Source organism: Cynocephalus volans, chromosome 3 (assembly GCF_027409185.1).
Source record: "Cynocephalus volans isolate mCynVol1 chromosome 3, mCynVol1.pri, whole genome shotgun sequence".
Taxonomy (NCBI): domain Eukaryota; kingdom Metazoa; phylum Chordata; class Mammalia; order Dermoptera; family Cynocephalidae; genus Cynocephalus; species Cynocephalus volans.
Window position 1 is genome coordinate 135,744,206 of NC_084462.1, and position 19,508 is coordinate 135,763,713.

Sequence of the window (19,508 nt, forward strand, 5' to 3'; positions counted from 1 at the left end):
TGCCTTTTTCCTTGGATTCTTTTTTCTTTTTTTTAAATGGGGATCTGCATTCCTTAGGATCAGGTTTCATAGAATAGTTCAAATAAAAAGATCCTGGCTATTAAGAAATATCCTAGTCCCTGAAGAGCGAATGATATAGCGTCAAGAACACTGGGATTGGCCGCCTCCGCTGCCGCCCGAGGGGTCCTGAGACTGGGGCCGCGGGCCACCCCGCCCCCGCAACCAAGCACGCAAGGGAACACACCAAATCCATAGCGGTTAAGGACGTTCTTGAGGACGCAGCAAAACACTTACCAGCGAGCTCCCCTCCCTGGAAGAGAAACCTCAAGCTATCAATTTGAGACAAAACAGAGAACATATGCCAAATCCCCTCAGAGAAAATAAGGCATTATATATCGGTCCTGAAAAAAGACAAGTCTAAGAAAAATGTCTGTCCTGTTGTCCTTCTGTTACTTTTTCTTTCTCCACAATCAATAGCAGTATCTGGCCATTCATCTGGAAGAATGTCACATACAAATGTGATGACTCATTTGATTACCCTATAGAAATACGTTGTCAGTTCTTTGCATTCAGTAAAACTTATTCTTTATATTAAAAAAAAAAAATACTGGGATTTTTTATCTTTCATTAGACTGTGACACTGGGTCTTATTTTTTATCTCCAGCATTTAATAGTGTTTGGCACAGAGTAGGCACTCAATAATGCTTGAAGATTGAATTTAGCTAAAAAGTTTACTGGATTAATTGTGTGGCCACCAGTACTTAATATATATGCTCTCTATTTTCTACTAAAGGCAGTTCCTTAATATATATGCTATTTTCTACTAAAGGCAGTTCCTTAAAGACAATGGAAGGAAGGCTTCTGAGCATTTTTGAAACTCTTGGTTTATTAACCTAATCTTAGAGACACAAAAATGATAACCTGAAATTTTATGTGGTTTTTTTCTACATCTTTATTTAGCATGACATCGTTTAACAAATAGCTACAGCTCAGAATCAGGATAATAAGCATGCATACCACAGTACAATACCTTTCAATCTCATTGCCACATCAATATAGGATTGCAGAAATGCCATGGATACTGCTTGCCCTACGTTAAAATAAAAAATTCAATGGATATTATATGTATATCTCCAAAGCACTCAAACTCATCTATAGCAAACATACAGATGTATGGAGTTTCCCAAAATTGTTATTTCTCAATATGAAATATCTTAGTATACAGACCTCAATATAGTCCAAACACTTAAGAGGGATCAAAATACAATATTTTCTGTATTCCTACTGTAAGGGATATAGCTGAATGGCTACTATTTGACGATAAAAGCAACACACTTACTATAAACCTATAAGAACTGTTAGTATATTTAAAAACATTAGCTTGAATCACAATAATTTTTCAAAATTAACAAACTAACGTCTAGTTAATCATTAACCTTCAATTTTTAAATCAGATGTAGACAGTTTTACGACTCCAGAACCAATGAGAAATAAATGCTTCGATGTGAGCAGTCTGCTTGAGACATATGGAAGCTATGTCATTTTACAGCATGTAATATACAAGATGCAAAAATGAAGTCTGTCTACTTTAAATGTCCTGATACGTAGCACAGATGAGTCTCCTGTAAAGGCTTATACTCACAACCAGCATAGAAGAGCACTATGCTGTCAGAAGCCATTACTGTTGCATTAAATGTCTCTTCTGTTAGTTCCACAGTCAGTTCCAAATGTAATTGTCTCTTCCTATCTCTGTAAACAGTTTCTGCCACTTCATCATCTTGAATATCTAAAATGTTTGAAGAGAACTTAATTTAAATATAGATGTATAATTAAAAATATTTAAGCTCTTCTCATAAGAATGCATATGAAAATTTGTTGCTTTATAAAAACTTTTGTGTTCACACTAACATAATAGTTAAAATGTGTGATATTTAGAAGACTTTCTAGTTGACTGGCTTCCTATCTTAAATAGCTCTGAGATGTTTCCTAACCCAGATATTGTGAAGTTTTAGTCAATTACAGAATTATTTAATTTTTTCTATAAATAATATGAATCGTATTATTTTACTTCTTATAAATTTACTAATTTATAATCCAAAAAGGTCCTACCATACATATTTGATAGTGTTTATTTAGCTTCGGCTATATGCCAAGCATTATGGTAGAAACTAGAGAAAGTGGTAAACAAAACGGACGTAATCCCTGACTACATGGAGCTTCTATTTATGGAAAAGTCAGACAATAAACTGATCACTGAATAAACACATAATTATAAATTGTGATCAGTTTATGAAGAAAGGTAAAAGATACAGTGAGAGATATAACAGGGAGATTTAGGTTGAGAGGTCCAAACGTCTGCCAGATAGGGAATTAAAAAAATAATGTTTTAAGTCAAAGAGAATAACATATGTAAAGGCTGTGAAACATAAAAGGGTTTAGCATATACTAGGTACTGAAAGAAGGCAAATTTGACTAGAACAAGATAGGGTTGAAGGAATAAATGGTGTGAGAAAACCCTAGTCTATGCAGTGAGTGGCTGGATCATAGGAGCCCAAGTGAACCAAGAATTTTGGATTTTATCTTAAGTGTATCAAGTTATGACTAGATTCCGAATACGTAAAAACATTTCATCAATTTAGATAGGTTGATGGATCCATCCATCCATTCATTCACCTATATATATGGTAAAAACACATTTGAATTCATAAGTATTCTGTTGGAAGTTTGTACACAAACACACAAGAGGCATGTAACTTGATTAAAGAGACAAAGCTCCCTAGAAGAATAGATACTAGCAGAATATTAAAAGAAAAGTAAAAGTTAGAAAGAGAAGAGAGGCATTGGAGCATACAGAGCAAAGGGCGCAACACATGCAAAGAAAGGCCCAGTGGCATGAAAATGAAGCAATTGGAAGTTCAAACACTGACTGGGTAGCTGATGATATTAAGGATTACTGTTAACTTTTTAGATAAAATAATAGTATAAATTGTTAATTTTTAAAAGGAGAATCCTCATATTTCTGAAATACACAGGGAAATATTTATGGATAAAATTATTTCTTTGGGATTTGCTACAAAATGATAAAGGTGGTGTGTGGTTGGAGCAGGATTTTGCAATGGGTTGAAGGTGGTTGGGGCCTTATAATAGATCCCAGGAGGTTTATTCTATTATCCTGTCCAAAGTGAGGAAGGGAAGAAGGGAGGAAGACAATGCATTCAGAGAATTAAAGTATTGTTTTCCCTATAATTGCTAATACTGTTAACCTTCAGGGTTAATGTTATGAAAGAACTATCAGAAATGATGAGGATAATAAATAAGATTTTATGTCAGAATGCTTAAGTTTTAGTCCAGGCTCCACCACATGCCACTTGTGTGACCCTGGGCAGATCACTGAACTCTGCAGAAACAGAGACACTTTATCTATAAAATGAAGGTGACATCACCTAATTCAGATGATAACGATCAAAGTAAATAAGGTTGGGGGGAAAGTTGCAAACTATAAAATACTTCATAAGTGTTAGCAATAAGAGCAATTAAATACAGAAATAATGGTTAAAGAGAAGTATTAAAATGTCATTAGAATTTACTCCCTACACTATTAACAATCATACTTATTTACAACTACAACAATATTATTATAATTTCATTTCCTAATAGGAATAATAAAAATGAAATATCATGTTTGGCTTCTGGGTGGAGTTATTAAACATAAAGTAGACCAGAAGGGCTGAAAGAACTGATTTGGAGGATAAAGGTATAGATATGGGAAGCTAGAAGCCTGACCTGTAACAATGAAAGGTATCACACTAAACAAAATACAGCATCCTTACTTCTTTTCACCTAACCAACTTGATAAAATGAGATTCAGAATAAATTTGTCCAGGGATCTTCACAGAGTCTTGAATACATTCTATGAGAAAGTTAATTCATTGGAAATTTCACTGACCTTATGGGTGCTGGGCAGGAAGAGGGGAGGCAAGCATTACAACATATTACCCATATTTGGACCTTCCACGTCATCATCTTCATCCTCTCGTATTTCCTCAGTGTGAATATTATTTTCCACATGGGATATTATTAAATCAATATCATGTAACACCAAAAATTCCACTGGAACTCCCTAGAAATACATTAATTTCTTTTAAATGACTAAAATAGAGCAAAGCATTTTAATATAAAAATATGTTTCACCTGTTTGACACTAAAATAAAACTAAACCTTTGAACTTCAATTTTAAAATTAAATAAAACAAAAAAAGGAAATTAACTCCATGATGTCTATGAAAGGAGAACATTCAAAGTGAACCGTACATAAACACAGCGTGCACTACTGAAAAAGATGGCAAAAAAAAGAATTGAAAGTCTTGCTTTTTGTCACAACTTCATTACACTGAAGTCTGTGAAGTATCTGACATATAACAGCAAGTCTTACTTCAATGTAAAATAGAAATATATGCAATTTCATTGCAAATGAAGCAAATCAAAATTGACTACTTTGATATTCTACAGAAATATAAAAAGAAAACTTCATCTAAAATAAACCCACTACGAAGTTCAATTTCCTGTTTAGCTATAAACACAAAATTACTACGTGCTCCCAGGTATTTCAAGAATACCAAATTCTATTCCCTTGATATCAACATTATTCCATTAAGATTTCTTTCCCTAATGTCCAACTATGGCATATTAAAAACATGAAATTTTAGGCCACTAGATTATTTTAGCAAATTATCCTCAACTGTAACTATATACTGCAATAAAGCTATAAAAGAGCTCCAAATATGCTTGTTCTTTGATATCACATATCTTCATCTTTTTAATATTATACTCAAATCACTTTTTGATTCCTACAGAAATATAATGGAGTTAAAAGGTAGAGTAATCAAAACCAAACTGAATTTGCTCCAAAATATACAGAAATTTTGGTAGTAAACTTTTTTATTGAAGATAACATTCACACAAAAAAAAGAACACAAATTTTAAGTGTATAGTTTGATGAATTTTTACAAAGTGCACACACTTTTATAACCACCACACAGATTAAGATTCAGAACATTACCAGAAGCCATCTTCTCGCCTCTCCCTGTCATTACCCTTCCCCAAAGGTAGTCATTATTCTGTCTGTGTACCCCCCAAAATTCATATGTTGAAACCAAATCACCAATGTGATAGTCTTAGGAGGTGCGGCCTTTGAAAGGTTCTTAGGTAATAAGGTTCCTAGGTCAGATCTCTCATGAAAGGGATTTGTGCCCTTATAAAAGCCACCGCAGAGAACTACCTTATCCCTTCTACCACGTGAAGACACAGCGAGAAGGCGCCATCTGTAAATCAGGAAACAGGCTCTCACCACATACCAAATTTTCCAGCACCTTATCTTAAACTTCCCAACTTCCAGAATTGTAAGAAATAAATTTCTGTTGTTTATAAGCCACCTAGCTTATGATATTTTGCTATAGCAACCCAGTCAGACTGAGATAATCACCACTTAATTTTGCCAGTTTTTGAATTTATATAACGGAACTATACAGTTTATAATCTTTTTGTCACTGCTTCTTTTGCTCAACATTTTTTTGTAAGGTTTATCCATGTAGTTAACATATAAAAGCAGTTTATTCATTTCAGTGCTGTATTTATTATATGAGTATACTATAATTTATTTATCTGTTCTACTCATATACATGTGCTATTTCTAGCTTGGGACTATCATAAATAATACTGCTATGAAGATTATACAATAATGTTGTATTTTAGTGCAAAAGTGTATGCATTTATGTAGGGCATATACCTAGGAATGGAATTTCTGGTTCATATGATGTACATAGCTTCAGCTTTAGTAATACTGCCAAATATTTTTCCAATTTTCACTACTACCGGCAATATACAAAAGTTCTTGGAACTTGTCAACACTTGGTATTGCTACTTTTAAATTTTTTAGCCATTCTGGCAGGTGAGTATTGATGTCTCTTGCGATACTATGTGCATTTCTACTTACAGTTTATTTGCTAATAGGAAGAGGAAAACACATCTTATAATGGAGAGAATTTGCTGTCTCCACCTTACTCAGTGATCAAATGTGTATCATTGAGAAAAAAAACACGTGTATCATTGAGAAAAAGAAGAAATATAATGAAGCCAGCACTATGAAGTATTCTTAGGAGAGGAACGGGTAAAGGGGCATGAAAATCAAGTACATTGTATTTTGAGAAGTAAAATTAAATTAAATTTAAAAAATAAAATAAAATAAAATCCTTATCAAATAAAAAAATGTTTAATGGAGCTAATCAATTTTAAATCTATCTTCCAGTTTATAGAAAATATAGGGAGGGGCCGACGCCATGGCTCACTCGGGAGAGTGCGGCACTGGGAGTGCAGCGGCGCTCCTGCCGTGGGTTTGGATCCTATATAAGGATGGCCGGTGTGCTCACTGGTTGAGCACGGTGCGGATGACACCAAGCCAAGGGTTGTGATCCCCTTACCGGTCACAAAAAAAAGAAAAGAAAAGAAAAGAAAAGAAAATATAGGGAGAAGTGGAACAAGACAGACAAAAGCAAAAGAAAAGAGAGAAATCCAGAATATAGAAAAATTAGCCCCATTTATACAAAAAGTCATTGTCATAGGGAAAAAAGGGAGGGGAGATCTAAGATATTAAGAGATTTAGGAAGCATACCAAGTGAAATTTATAAACTTTGACTGGATTTTGATTCTCAAAAACTATCTATAGAAAACAATTTCAGGATGAAAAAATTTGAATATGAACAGATTTTGAGATTAGGTTATAAAACTAAGAAATTATTAATTTTAAGTATGACAATGAAATTGTGATGGTATATAGGAAAATTACAATAGGTTTTAGAGATTCATGCTAAATATTTACAGGTAAATATGATATCTGTAACATTCTTTGACATGTTTCAGAAAAAAGTTGTAGATAAAGCAAATATAACAAAATGTTAATTGTTGAAACTAAGTAGTAGGTATATGGTTATTCATTCTATATTTCTTTCTACTGTTTGGTATGTTTGAATTTTTTATAATAAAATATTTAGGAAGGAATAGAAAGTGCTTTTAAAAATGCAGATACTAAGAAAAATTCTAGGCATTAACACTATTCCTCATAATACTAATAATACTCATAATACTAAATAATATTATCCTAATATGCAATAGCCCACCCCTCTCCTCAGGGCCTCTGTGTTCTCTCTGCCTAGAACACTCTTTCCCCACATATATACAGGCTCACTCCTTTGCTTTATTGTGACTTTTCAATGAGGCCCTCCATGACTACCCTCTCACATTAACTCAGTTTGTTTTCCTCCACTGCCTTAAACACCATCTAACAGTCTAGCTATAATTGTTTTTATCTGTCTCCTGCCACCAGTATATTAGCTGCACCAGGGCAAAAACTTGTTTTTATCATGGCTGTATCCACAGAGCCTAGGACTATGCCTGAAATAAAGCAGATACATAATATTTATTGAATAAATATTAGTTAATATTTATTAGTACTTACAATGTTTGAGACCTGTGTTAAGTAAGCACTTTATTTCATTTAATATACTACCCAACAACCCTTTAAAGTAGATATTATTATTATCCCCACTTTACAATAGAAAAAATGGGGACATATAGAGGTCAAGTAATTTTGCCAGAGTTACAAAGTAGGATTTGAGCTAGGCATATGATTCTATAGTATAAACTTTTAACACTATATTGCTAATCATTGCCATGGAAGTAAAAGATATCGGAAGAACTAATACACTAACAGAAATGTTGTATAACTCTTACCATACATTATACACCTTGAAATGTAGTGATACAAGTATGTACTAGTACCTCTGCAACCAGCACTAGTACTTAGGGACCCTCAAACCCTTTGCCTGGTAGACCACAGAAAAGGGAGAAGAAAAGGATGGTGGTATAAGAGTACTTCAAAACAATCATGGAAAAATTGAATTAAAAGATAAAATGAATCCTTCCATGAACTCTTTGAAGATTCCTCGTATAATCCCAGGATAAACATCACTGCCCTCATGAGAAGGTTAAAAAAAATTACACTGAATTTAATAAAGAAACTCATAGAAAAGCTTATTCAATTCTTTACAGAAAACCTCTTTATAGAGATAGCTATCTAATATATAACCTACCTTACCTACACTATTCAAAATTATTTTTAATATATTTTAACAATATGACACCCAAACTGAGGAACCAGCACAAACTCTAATTCTTCTACAAAACCTATTTCCCAATAACAAACGTTAATTTCTTATTTAAAGTTCTTTATCTACTAGCATTAACACTATTCCTCTATTCCAGGAACAATGGCTTCAGAAGTTTCTACATGCTCTCTTTCCACTACCTGGCCATACAGCAGAGCATACGTGCCCCCATACTACTACCTATTCTAACAATGCTATAGTTTTTAAAGTATTTTCCCATTTGGTCTTACAAAATTTCTTGTAAATTAAAAGGGGTGATTTTGTGACTATGTCACAAATGAGAAAATGGAGTGCTGGAGAAGTTAATCCATTTCCCTGGTCTCACAACAAGAAAGGAACAGAATCTAAGTTTTCTAACTCTAACCCAATAATCCTGCCATAGTTTTAGGTAAGCAAATTTAATTTTTGGTCTGGCAGATCTAAAACATATAAACCAACATTTTAGAATATTTTTATAATATTTAGAAAATATTATAAAGCTGGAGCACTCACCCTGGAAGAACAGGATGCCCAGCAGAGAGAAGAGAAAGCAGCCACAGCATCCAGCCAATCCACTCTGCTGCATCCCAACAGCTCTGCAGATGCTTGCACACCTTGTTTACGACTCTCAGTAACGACACAGCCCCATCTGTTTTCCCCAGCAGCCCTGTGGTGCTGGCACATGACCCAGCAGGTAGGCCTCACAGCCGCCACCCGACTCCATCCCCAGCCCGGCCGAGTGCTCGCAGAGCAGGGAGATGTCCAGCATTGGAGGCGGAAGCTCCGCAGAGACCACACGTCCTGCGGTGCTGGTGCACAACCCAGCAGGTAGGCCTCACCGCTACCACCTGATTCCATCACCAGCCTGGCCAAGTGCATGCTGACCAGAGAGGTGGCTCCCCGGAGAGGCCCAAGACACAAGGCAACCACACACACAAGGCACTAGTGGCCAACTGAGCAGAAACTGACATAGCCATACCAATTTGGCAACCCCAGCAACATCCTAGCCAGACAATAGTGTCAAACCAGTGGACTGTGAAACCCCCTGCCACAATGACTAAAAATCAAAGGAAAGATACCAGAAATATGAAAAATCAAGAAAGTACACCACCAAAGGGTAATAACTATCAAGCTCTAGATCCTATAGAACAAGAAGCCCTTGAAATGTCTGACAAGGAATTTTGAGTGATAATTCTAAGGAAACTGAATGAGATACAAGCAAACTCAGCTAGACATGATGAAATGAGGAAAAGTATACAGGATCTGAAAGAAGAAATGAACAAGGAAATCAATGCCCTGAAAAAGAATATAGCAGAGCTTCCGAGCTGAAGAATTCATTCAACACAATAAAAAACACAACTGAGAATTAAACCAGCAGGTTTGCAGAAGTAGAAGACAGAACTTCTGACCTTGAAGATGGGCTGTTTGAAATAACACAAGCAGACAAAAAAAAAAGAAAGAAAGAAAGAAAAAAGAATTAAAAGCATTAAAGAAAATCTAAGAGAGATATCAGACAACCTTAAGCGCTCAAATATCTGAGTCATGGGTATTCCAGAAGGGGAGGAAAAAGGAGATTGCATTGAAAACATATTCAACAAAATAGTGGCAGAAAACTTCCCAGTTATTGGAAAAGACATAGATCTTCAGATTCAGGAAGCTCAAAGATCCCCAAATGTATTGAACCCAAAAAGGTCTTCTCCAAGACATGTTATAATCAAATTTGCAAAACTCAAAGACAAACAGAGAATCTTAAAAGTTGCAAGAGAGAAGTGTAAAATCACCTATAAGGGAGCCCCAATCAGACTAACATCAGACTTTTCATCACAAACCCTAAAAGCCAGAAAGGAATGGGATGATGTATTCAAAATACTAAAAGATAGAGATTGCCAGCCAAGAATACTCTACCCCACAAGGCTATCCTTCCGAAATGAAGGGCAAATAGTATATTTCTCAGACAAACAAAAACTGCAGGAGTTCACTACCACGCGACCACCCTTACAAGAAATTCTCAAGGGAGTACTGGTTTTGGTACCTGAAAAACAACTACCACTGCCATAAAAACCCAAGAAAAATCAAAACCCACTAGTATAATAAAAATGGCATCCATGAAGCTAAAACAAACAAAAGGCTATCTACAACCCAAGGAACCAAAAAATACAGAAAACATACAGTAAATCAGAAAGAAAGGAACAAAAGACACTTAGGACATCCAAACAAAAATCAATAAAATGCTAGGATTAAATCAACACATGTCAATAACAACTCTTAATGTAAAAGGCTTAAGTTCCCCAATCAAATGACACAGACTGGCTGACTGGATTAAAAAGGAGGACCCAACTATATGCTGCCTTCAAGAGACCCACCTCACCGATAAAGACTCACACAGACTAAGAGTGAAAGGATGGAAGAAGATTTACCATGCAAATAGAAATGAAAAATGAGCTGGAGTAGCTATTCTTATATCTGATAAAATAGACTTTAAACTAAAAACCATAAAAAGAGATAATGAGGGACACTACCTAATGATAAAAGGATTGATCCATCAAGAAGACATAACAATCAAAAATATATACACACCCAATGTCAGACCAACCTGATTAACAAAAGAAAACTATTAGACCTAAAGAAGGAAATAGACACTAATACCACAATAGAAGGGGACCTGAACACCCCACAATCAATATTGGACAGATCATCTAGGCTAAGAATCAGCAGAGAAACACAACATCTAAAAAACATACTAGACCAATTGGACTTGGCAGATATCTACAGAACATTCCATCCAACAACCTCAGAATATTCATTCATCTCTTCAGCACATGGATCTTTCTCCAGGATAGATCACATGTTCGGTCACAAATCAAGTCTCAACAAACTCAAAAAAAATGGAATTATCCCATGTATTTTTTCAGACAACAATGGATTAAAATTAGAAATCAATAACGAATGAAATTCTGGAAACTATACAAACACATGGAAATTAAACAGCATTCTACTTAATGACATATGGGTACAAAAAGAAATCAAACAGGAAATCAAAAAATTTATTGAAACTAATGAAAATAATGATACAACATACCAAAACCAGTGGGATACTGCAAAAGCAGTACTAAGGTGGAAATTTATCGCATTAAATGCTTACTTCAGAAGAATGGAAAGATGGCAAGTGAACAACCTAACACTTCACCTTAAAGAACTAGAAAAGCAAGAACAATCCAAACCCAAAGCCAGCAGATGGAAAGAAATCATTAAGATCAGAGCAGAACTTAATGAAATTGAAACCCAAAAAACAATACAAAAGATCAATGAATCAAAAAGTTGGTTTTTTGAAAAGATAAATAAAATTGACAAACCATTAGCATGGCTAACCTAAAAAAGGAGAGAGAAGATCCAAATAACAAAAATTAGAAATGAAAAAGGTGATATTACAGCCGATACATCTGAAATACAAGGAATGATTTGAGACTGCTATAAACAACTATATGCCAACAAATTTGAAAATCTGGAGGAAATGGATAAATTTCTGGACACAAGCTACCTAAACTGAGCCAAGAAGATGTAGAAAATCTGAACAGACCAATAACAATAAAGGAGATTGAAACTGTAATCAGAAGGCTCCCAGCAAAGAAAAACCCAGGACCTGGTGGACTCACAGCAGAATTTTACCAAACATTCAAAGAGGAATTGACACCGATTCTTTACAAACTAATCCAAAAGATTGAAACAGAGGCAAATCTCCCAAACTCATTCTATGAAGCAAACATCACCCTGATACCAAAACCAGGTAAAGATACAACTAAAAAAGAAAACTACAGGCCAATATCCTTGATGAACATAGATGCAAAAATCCTCACTAAAATACTAGAAAACAGAATACAGCAACACATACGAAAAATTATTCACCACAATCAAGTGGGGTTCATCCCAGGGATGCAAGGTTGGTTCAACGTATGCAAATCAATAAATGTTATACACCATATTAATAAAATCAAACATAAGGACTATATGGTCATCTCTATAGATGCTGAAAAAGCATTTGATAATATTCAACATTCATTCATGACAAAGACCCTCTATAAGTTAGGTAAAGATGGAAAGTATCTCAACATAATTAATGCCATATATGATAAATCCACTGCCAATATCATCCTGAATGGAGAAAAGCTGAAAGCTTTTCCTTTAAGAACAGGAATTAGACAAGGATGCCCACTCTCACCACTCCTATTCAACATAGTGTCAGAAGTACTAGCCAGAGCAATCAGAAAAGAGAAGGAAATAAGAAAAGATGAAGTCAAACTGTCCCTCTTTGCAGATGACATGATCCTATATATCGAACAGCCTAAAGCCTCTACAAAAAAAACTCTTGGAGTTGATAAAGGATTTCAGCAAAGTAGCAGGATACAAAATCAACACACAAAAATCAGTAGCATTTCTGTCCTCTAATAGTGAACATGCAGAAAGAGAAATCAAGAAAGCTTGTGCATTTACAATAGCCACCAAAAAAATAAAATACTTAGGAATTGAGTTAACCAAGGAGATGAAAAATCTCTATAATGAGAACTACAAACCACTGCTGAGAGAAATTAGAGAGGATACAAGAAGATGGAAAGATATCCCATGCTCTTGGATTAGAAGAATCAACATTGTGAAAATGTCCACACTACTCAAAGAGATATACGAATTCAATGCAATCCTCATCAAAATTCCAATGACATTTTGCTCAGAAAAGGAAAAAAACTATCCTGACATTTATATGGAATAACAAAAGACCACACATAGCCAAAGCAATTGTGAGCAAAAAAATATATAGCTGGAGGCATAACACTACCTGACTTTAAACTATGCTACAAAGCTATAATAACCCAAACAGCATGGTACTGGCATAAAACCAGACACACTGATCAATGGACTAGAATAGAGAATCCAGAAATCAACCCAGACACCCACAGCCATCTGATCTTTGACAAAGGCAACAAGGCTATACACTGGGGAAGAGACTGCCTCTTCAGCAAATGTTGCTGGGATAACTGGATATCAATATGCAGGAGAATGAAACTAGACCTATACCTCTTACCATATACTAAAATCAACTCGAAATGGATTAAAGAATTAAATATACACCCTGAAACAATAAAACTTCTTAAAGAAAACATAGGAGAAACACTTCTGGAAATAGGACTGGACACAGACTTCATGAATACGACCCCAAAAGCACGGGCAACCAAAGGAAAAATAAACAAATGGGATTATATCAAACTAAAAAGCTTCTGCACAGCAAAAGAAACAATTAACAGAGTGAAAAGACAACCAACAGAGTGGGAATAAATATTTGCAAAATATGCATCTGACAAATGATTAATATCCAGAACATACATGGAACTGAAACAACTTTACAAGAAAAAAATAAGCAACCCAATTAAAAAATGGGAAATAGAGCTAAATAGGCATTTCTCAAAGGAAGATATACGAATGGCCAACAGACATATGAAAAAATGCTCAACATCACTCAGCATTCAGGAAATGCAAATCAAAACCACACTGAGATACCATCTCACCCCAGTTAGGATGTCTAATATCCAAAAGACTGTGAATGATAAATGCTGGAGAGGTTGCGGAGAAAAAGGAACTCTCATACATTGTTGGTGGGACTGCAAAATGGTGCAGCCTCTATGGAAAATGGTATGGAGGTTCCTCAAACAATTGCAGACAGATCTACCATATGACCCAGCTATCCCACTGTTGGGAATATACCCAGAGGAATGGAAATCATCAAGTCAAAGGTATACCTGTTCCCCGATGTTCATTGCAGCACTCTTTACAATAGCTAAGAGCTGGAACCAGCCCAAATGTCCATAATCAGATGAGTGAATATAGAAAATGTGGTATATCTACACAATGGAATACTACTCAGCTATACAAAAGAATGAAATACTGCCATTTGCAACGACATGGATGGACCTAGAGAGAATTTTGTTAAGTGAAACAAGTCAGGCACAGAAAGAGAAATATCACATGTTCTCACTTACTTGTGTGAGCTAAAAATAAATAAATAAATACATAAATAACCGGGGTGTGGGGTGGGGGAGAGGGAAGAAGACATAACAATTACAATTCCTTGAAGTTGATACGACAAGCAAACAGAAAGGACATTGTGGAGGGGGAAGCAGGGAGGAGGGAGGGAGGTTTCGGTAATTGGCCACAATAATCAACCACATTGTATATTGACAAAATAAAATAAAATTTGGAAGAAAATAAAAATTAAAAAATAATTAAAGTAAAGAATACTTTTTAAAAAGAGAAAATATTATAAATTAAACAGTTCTTAGTAATTAAGAAAGAAATCAAGAAAAATCAAAGGAAAAAAGACATTAACAGAAATTTACAAAGTAAATATAAATGACCAATAAACCTAAGAAAAAGATGTTCAACCTCACTAGTAATAAAGACATGCAAAGTAAACCAAGAACTTTTTTTGTCTATAGAAAGGATTTTTGTTAATGTTAGTAATGCTCAGTATTGGCAAAGATACATGAGAAACAAGAGATTCCAAGCTCTGCTGGTAAAAGTATAACCTTTCTGTGGGGCAATTGGACAATGTATCTTAAAAACTGTCAAAATTCCCATTTCCTCTGACAAATTTCACTTCCAGAAATTTTGGCAAAGAAAAGAATCAGTGATGTCCTAAACAGTGTACAAACATAGGCATTACATCACAAGAGCAAGTAATTAAATATAATTTTAGCTGAAAAGTAGAATATATACCATAATCCTAATTTTCTTTAAAAATATATATATACACACATATTATGTATATATGAACATAGGAAAAGGAGACAGACTGACACATGAAAAAAACATCAAAATGTTAACAGCAATTATCTTTGAATAGTGACAATTTACACATTTTTTGTCTTTAATAAACATGTATTACTTTAGGACTATATGCATTAACTTTCTTAAAATAAGCAGACATTGTAGACCAATACATAAAACAACTGACCTTTTCTGCTCTTTTGAAGACCACATTAGCATGCTGAGGAATGTTCACTTCCAAGGAGTCCCTTTTTCAAAATGGAAATAAATGTTTTATGTTGCTAATCAGGAATAATAGTCATCCAGGATGTCAATCTAAAATAGAACTATAAGTTCTTATACTAAAAAGTATTTATGAAAAAAGTTACAATTCAGTGACTCTGCGAAATTTTACACGTAAATACAAACCAGATTTTCTAGTCTCCATCTTAATCTACATTTTCATTTAACAAAGTTTAAAGTTCTAAATTTTAATCAAGCTTATAATTAATGTACAGACTTTAGCTCAGCAACTGGTTCTAACTATTTTGGAATTGATAAGAGATTTGAGTTTATTTGTACATGATTAGATTACCATATTTTAAAATGTGAAAATATTACAGTTTTGCCAAATATAATGAATATTTAATGTTTAAGATACCTTAACAAGAGTAGAACTCCTGCTTTTCCCAGAAGATGCCAAGCAACCCATTCTGCAGTTCTTCTATCAGCTTCATACGTAGCCTGTCGGCTAACAATAAAAACCAGTGGTAATCCTAGTTCAAGATGAACAGTTGAAACTTGTCGAGGATCTTCAGCAACTTCAGTCTTCATTTAAAAAAGAACAAAATGTCTTGAGTGTTCACTGTATTCCAACATTTGGATTTCAACCTTCCTAATTCTTATTAAAGTAAAGTCATGAGTGAAAAACAAGTCTGTGAAATAAATGCAATATTAACAGAAATGAGCTCATAATTTCCTAAGATTAATGATCCCAATGTACCTATATAGTTTAAGCATTATAAAACTAATATATTTTATAAAGCATTAAACATAAAATTACAGGCATAAAGAATAAGCATATTATAAAGAAACAAACAAAAGTAAATAAATAAAACAGCATGACAATGATAAATAGATAAATATTTCAATAGAAGTAAAATAGATAACTAAGGAATAAACTCTTTCATAAGAATTTAATATTACAAAACAATGAGGAACATCTAAGTTAAGACAGCAGATTGAATATGCACATCTAATTTCACACCTTCCAGAAATCCCAGAAAAACTACAGCAGTGGGATTTTTAAAAAGAGATAAACATACAGATGTAAAGAATGGAAAAGAGAAAAGGCAGCAAAATTTCAGAAGCTGAAGAACAAAAAATGACTGACAAAAAATTCTACAAAGCAAAACCCTAAGCCATGAAAAAAGCTAAGGAACAACTCAATTTTAACTGCAGAATCCTAAAATTGCTCAGGAACTCTCTGTTTCTAGTATGTCTGAAACTGGGAGAGAAATATAGGAGAGAAAGTGGCAGGAAATTTCTAAAATAAGAAGGAATACGTCAAAGCTTTTGAGAAGTAGTTAGATTCCTAGATTCCCCTCACCAACTCCATGAGGTTAGGCACCTGTCCCTCCCCCACACCAGCAGAAATCTGGGGGATTTCTGGAACAGCTGGGAATGTGGATACCATGCCAAAACCAAGAAGATTAAGAAACTGAATGTTGAGACATTCCCCGCCTCAATCCCTCCCCACTAAGTTCCCAGAATGCTAACAGCCAAGATCTTTGCCCTCTAGCAGAAGAGTGTAAGATCCTTTTTCAAGAATCTTGAGTAACCCCCAAAAGCCTAAAGATATTGACCTTGAGTTTCACCAAAAAGCAGCCCAATCCTCATCATACTATAGAGCTGTGAGTCAACAAGTCCCACCAACATTCTCAGAATTTCTAATCAGCTCTGTAGTTTCAAATTCTAAATCATGAACAGATATCCAAGGATTAACAAACATCTGAGGAAAGCCTGTAACATGAAAGACAGAGACCAGAATGAAAAAATAAATAACATGGAGGAAACACAGACTATGTAAAAAAAAGAAAGGTTTAAAAACTACCGTTGATAACCTCTAGGGGACAGAAAGATATTGCATCCATAAAGAACTGAAAAATAAAGTTGAATAAATCTCCCAGAAAGCAGAACAGAGATAGAGGGAAGATAGGAGAGAACTGAAAAATGAACTCAAGAGTTCCAACATCCAAATAATAGGAGTCATAGAAGGAGAAATGGGAGAAAATAAAAGATAAGAAATCGTCACTGAAATAAACACAAAATTTTCCCACAACTGAAGGACATGAATTGCCACATTGAAAGAGCCCACTGATAACCAATATAGTGAATAAAGCAGGTATATATAGGAAGATGCATTCTTGCAAACTTTACAATTACTGAGGATATTTTTTTTTAGAAAAAGATCCTAAAAATTTCCAGAGAGAATCCTAAACTTACCCATGTTAGGTAGAATTTTAAGATGGCCCCCAATATTCCTGACCCTTAGTGAACAAGTCTTGTATAATCCCCTCTCTTTGAGTGTGGGTAGGACCCATGGATTGCCATTCCCTTGATTAGCTTATATTCCTAAGAGTCTCTTGTAGCACACTGAAGTAAGATTGTCCCACTGGCTTTGAAGGAGTAAGCTGCAACATTGTGAAAGGGCCATGTGGTGAGGAATTGGGAGCAGCATGTAGGAACTGAAAGCAATTCCTGGCCAACAGCCAGCAAGAAAATGGAGATCCAAGTCCTACAACCACACGGAACTGAATTCTGCCAAATACCTAGATAGATGGAACAGTCTGAGGAAGTGGAAAACTTGGTTTCTTCTCTGTGTATTTGAAGAGCTATCAGTAATTCAGTATTATAAATTGAAAAGGAAGAACAAGCAGTAAGAGTCAAGATTTGACAGGGGGCCAGATAATTGAAAATCACGTACATCTTGCTAAGAAAATAGGGCCTTATTGTGCAAATAAGGTGAAGCCATTTATAAATTGTAAGAATTACTGTAACATGACCATGTATGTATTTTTAAAATATCACTCTGTCAGCAATGGAGAGTATGAACTTAAAGGGAGTCGTGGTTTTTATGAAATGTATATTTGGTCTTTTCTGGCGTACAACACCTAAAATCTTTGGAATCTCCAAAGTGACAAGTGCCTTTTTGTATGCTTTAATGAGGTGACTGATGGCTGGCAACCCCTGAGAAGCTTCAGGATGGGGGCTGGTCCTCAGAAAGACCAGGCAGAATTAGAGGGTTGGGACTTTTGGCTCTAACCCCCCAACCTCCAGGGAGGGAAGAGGGGCTAAAGGTTAAGTTGATCACCATAGCCAATGATTTATTCAGCCATGCCTATGTAATAAAGTCTCCATAAAAACACAAAAGGACAAAGCTCAGAGAATTTCTAGGTAGCTGAACACATGGAGGTTCCTACAAAGGGCATGGAAGCTCTGACCCCTTTTGCCATACCTCACGCTATCCATCTCTTCATCTGTGTCCTTTGTCATATCTTTTATAATAAACTGGTAAACTTAAGTATTTCCCTAAGTTCTGGTAGCCACTCTAGCAAATTAATCAAACTCAAGGAGGGAGCCAGGGGACCCCTAACTTGAAGCTAGTCAGTCAGAAATTCCAGAGTCCCTGACTTGTGACTGGCATCTGAAGTGGGGACAGTTTTATGAGACTGAGCCCTCAACCAGTGGTATCGGATGCTATCTCCAGGTAGATGGCATCAGGACTGAACTGGATTAGAAGACACCCAGCTGGTGTCCCCTTCAGAATTGGTTGCTTGCTTGCTGGTAGGGAAAAAGTCTCCACACATCTGGTGTCAGAAGCATGTTGTGAGAGAATAGTGGGAGAAACTAAGTTGGCTTTTTCTACACAGGAGTGAAAACAGGGATAGAGACAAGATCAGTTGCTATTATTAAAAGAGCACATATGAAATATGGTGAGGACCTAGATTAAAAGCATTGAGTTAAAATAAAGAGTTCGAAAGACATTTTAAGATATAAAATGAGATGCAGGGAGATGTAGGAATTGAGGATGTTTTCCCAGTTTTCTGCCCTGAATGTCTGTTTAGTAAAATAATCAAGATAGTGGAGAAAGAACAGGTGGTGAAGGACAACAACTCAAGTTGGAGGTGTTCAACTTACGGAGAGATAAATCTAATTAGTAGTTAGATATGAAGGTACTTCAAAAAGCTCGTGTAAAAATATGATTGAAAGATAATACAATCTTTTCATGAACTTTTTGAAGTACTCTACCCTTATACATGGGACAGGAGCTCCAAAGAAACACATAACCTGAAAACATAGATTTAAGAATCTGTGTAGTTAATTCCATAGAAACAGATGAGATAACTTGGAAGATGTGTTTCAAGGGTTTATCATTGTGTAGCAAAGCACTCCAAAACCTGGTGGCTTAAAATAATAAGAATCATTTATTTTTCTCATATATCTGCAAGCTCATCTC

The 19,508-nt window shown here is 35.1% G+C and overlaps 1 protein-coding gene across 3 annotated transcripts in view; it reads right to left on the reverse strand.

Annotated features, from left to right (window-relative positions):
* The window catches only part of TXNDC16 (thioredoxin domain containing 16), a 97,308-nt gene that overhangs the window by 25,262 nt on the left and 52,538 nt on the right, over positions 1 to 19,508 (reverse strand). For 2 of the 3 annotated variants that reach the window (XM_063090170.1, XM_063090172.1), the window contains 5 exons: positions 15,651 to 15,817; positions 15,198 to 15,258; positions 3,997 to 4,120; positions 1,643 to 1,786; positions 1,031 to 1,090 (listed from right to left, as the gene is read on the reverse strand). In XM_063090170.1, the coding sequence (XP_062946240.1) occupies positions 1,031 to 1,090; positions 1,643 to 1,786; positions 3,997 to 4,120; positions 15,198 to 15,258; positions 15,651 to 15,817 (556 nt within the window). The remainder of the gene's footprint in view (positions 1 to 1,030; positions 1,091 to 1,642; positions 1,787 to 3,996; positions 4,121 to 15,197; positions 15,259 to 15,650; positions 15,818 to 19,508) is intronic. The other variant, XM_063090171.1, reaches the window with a different exon arrangement.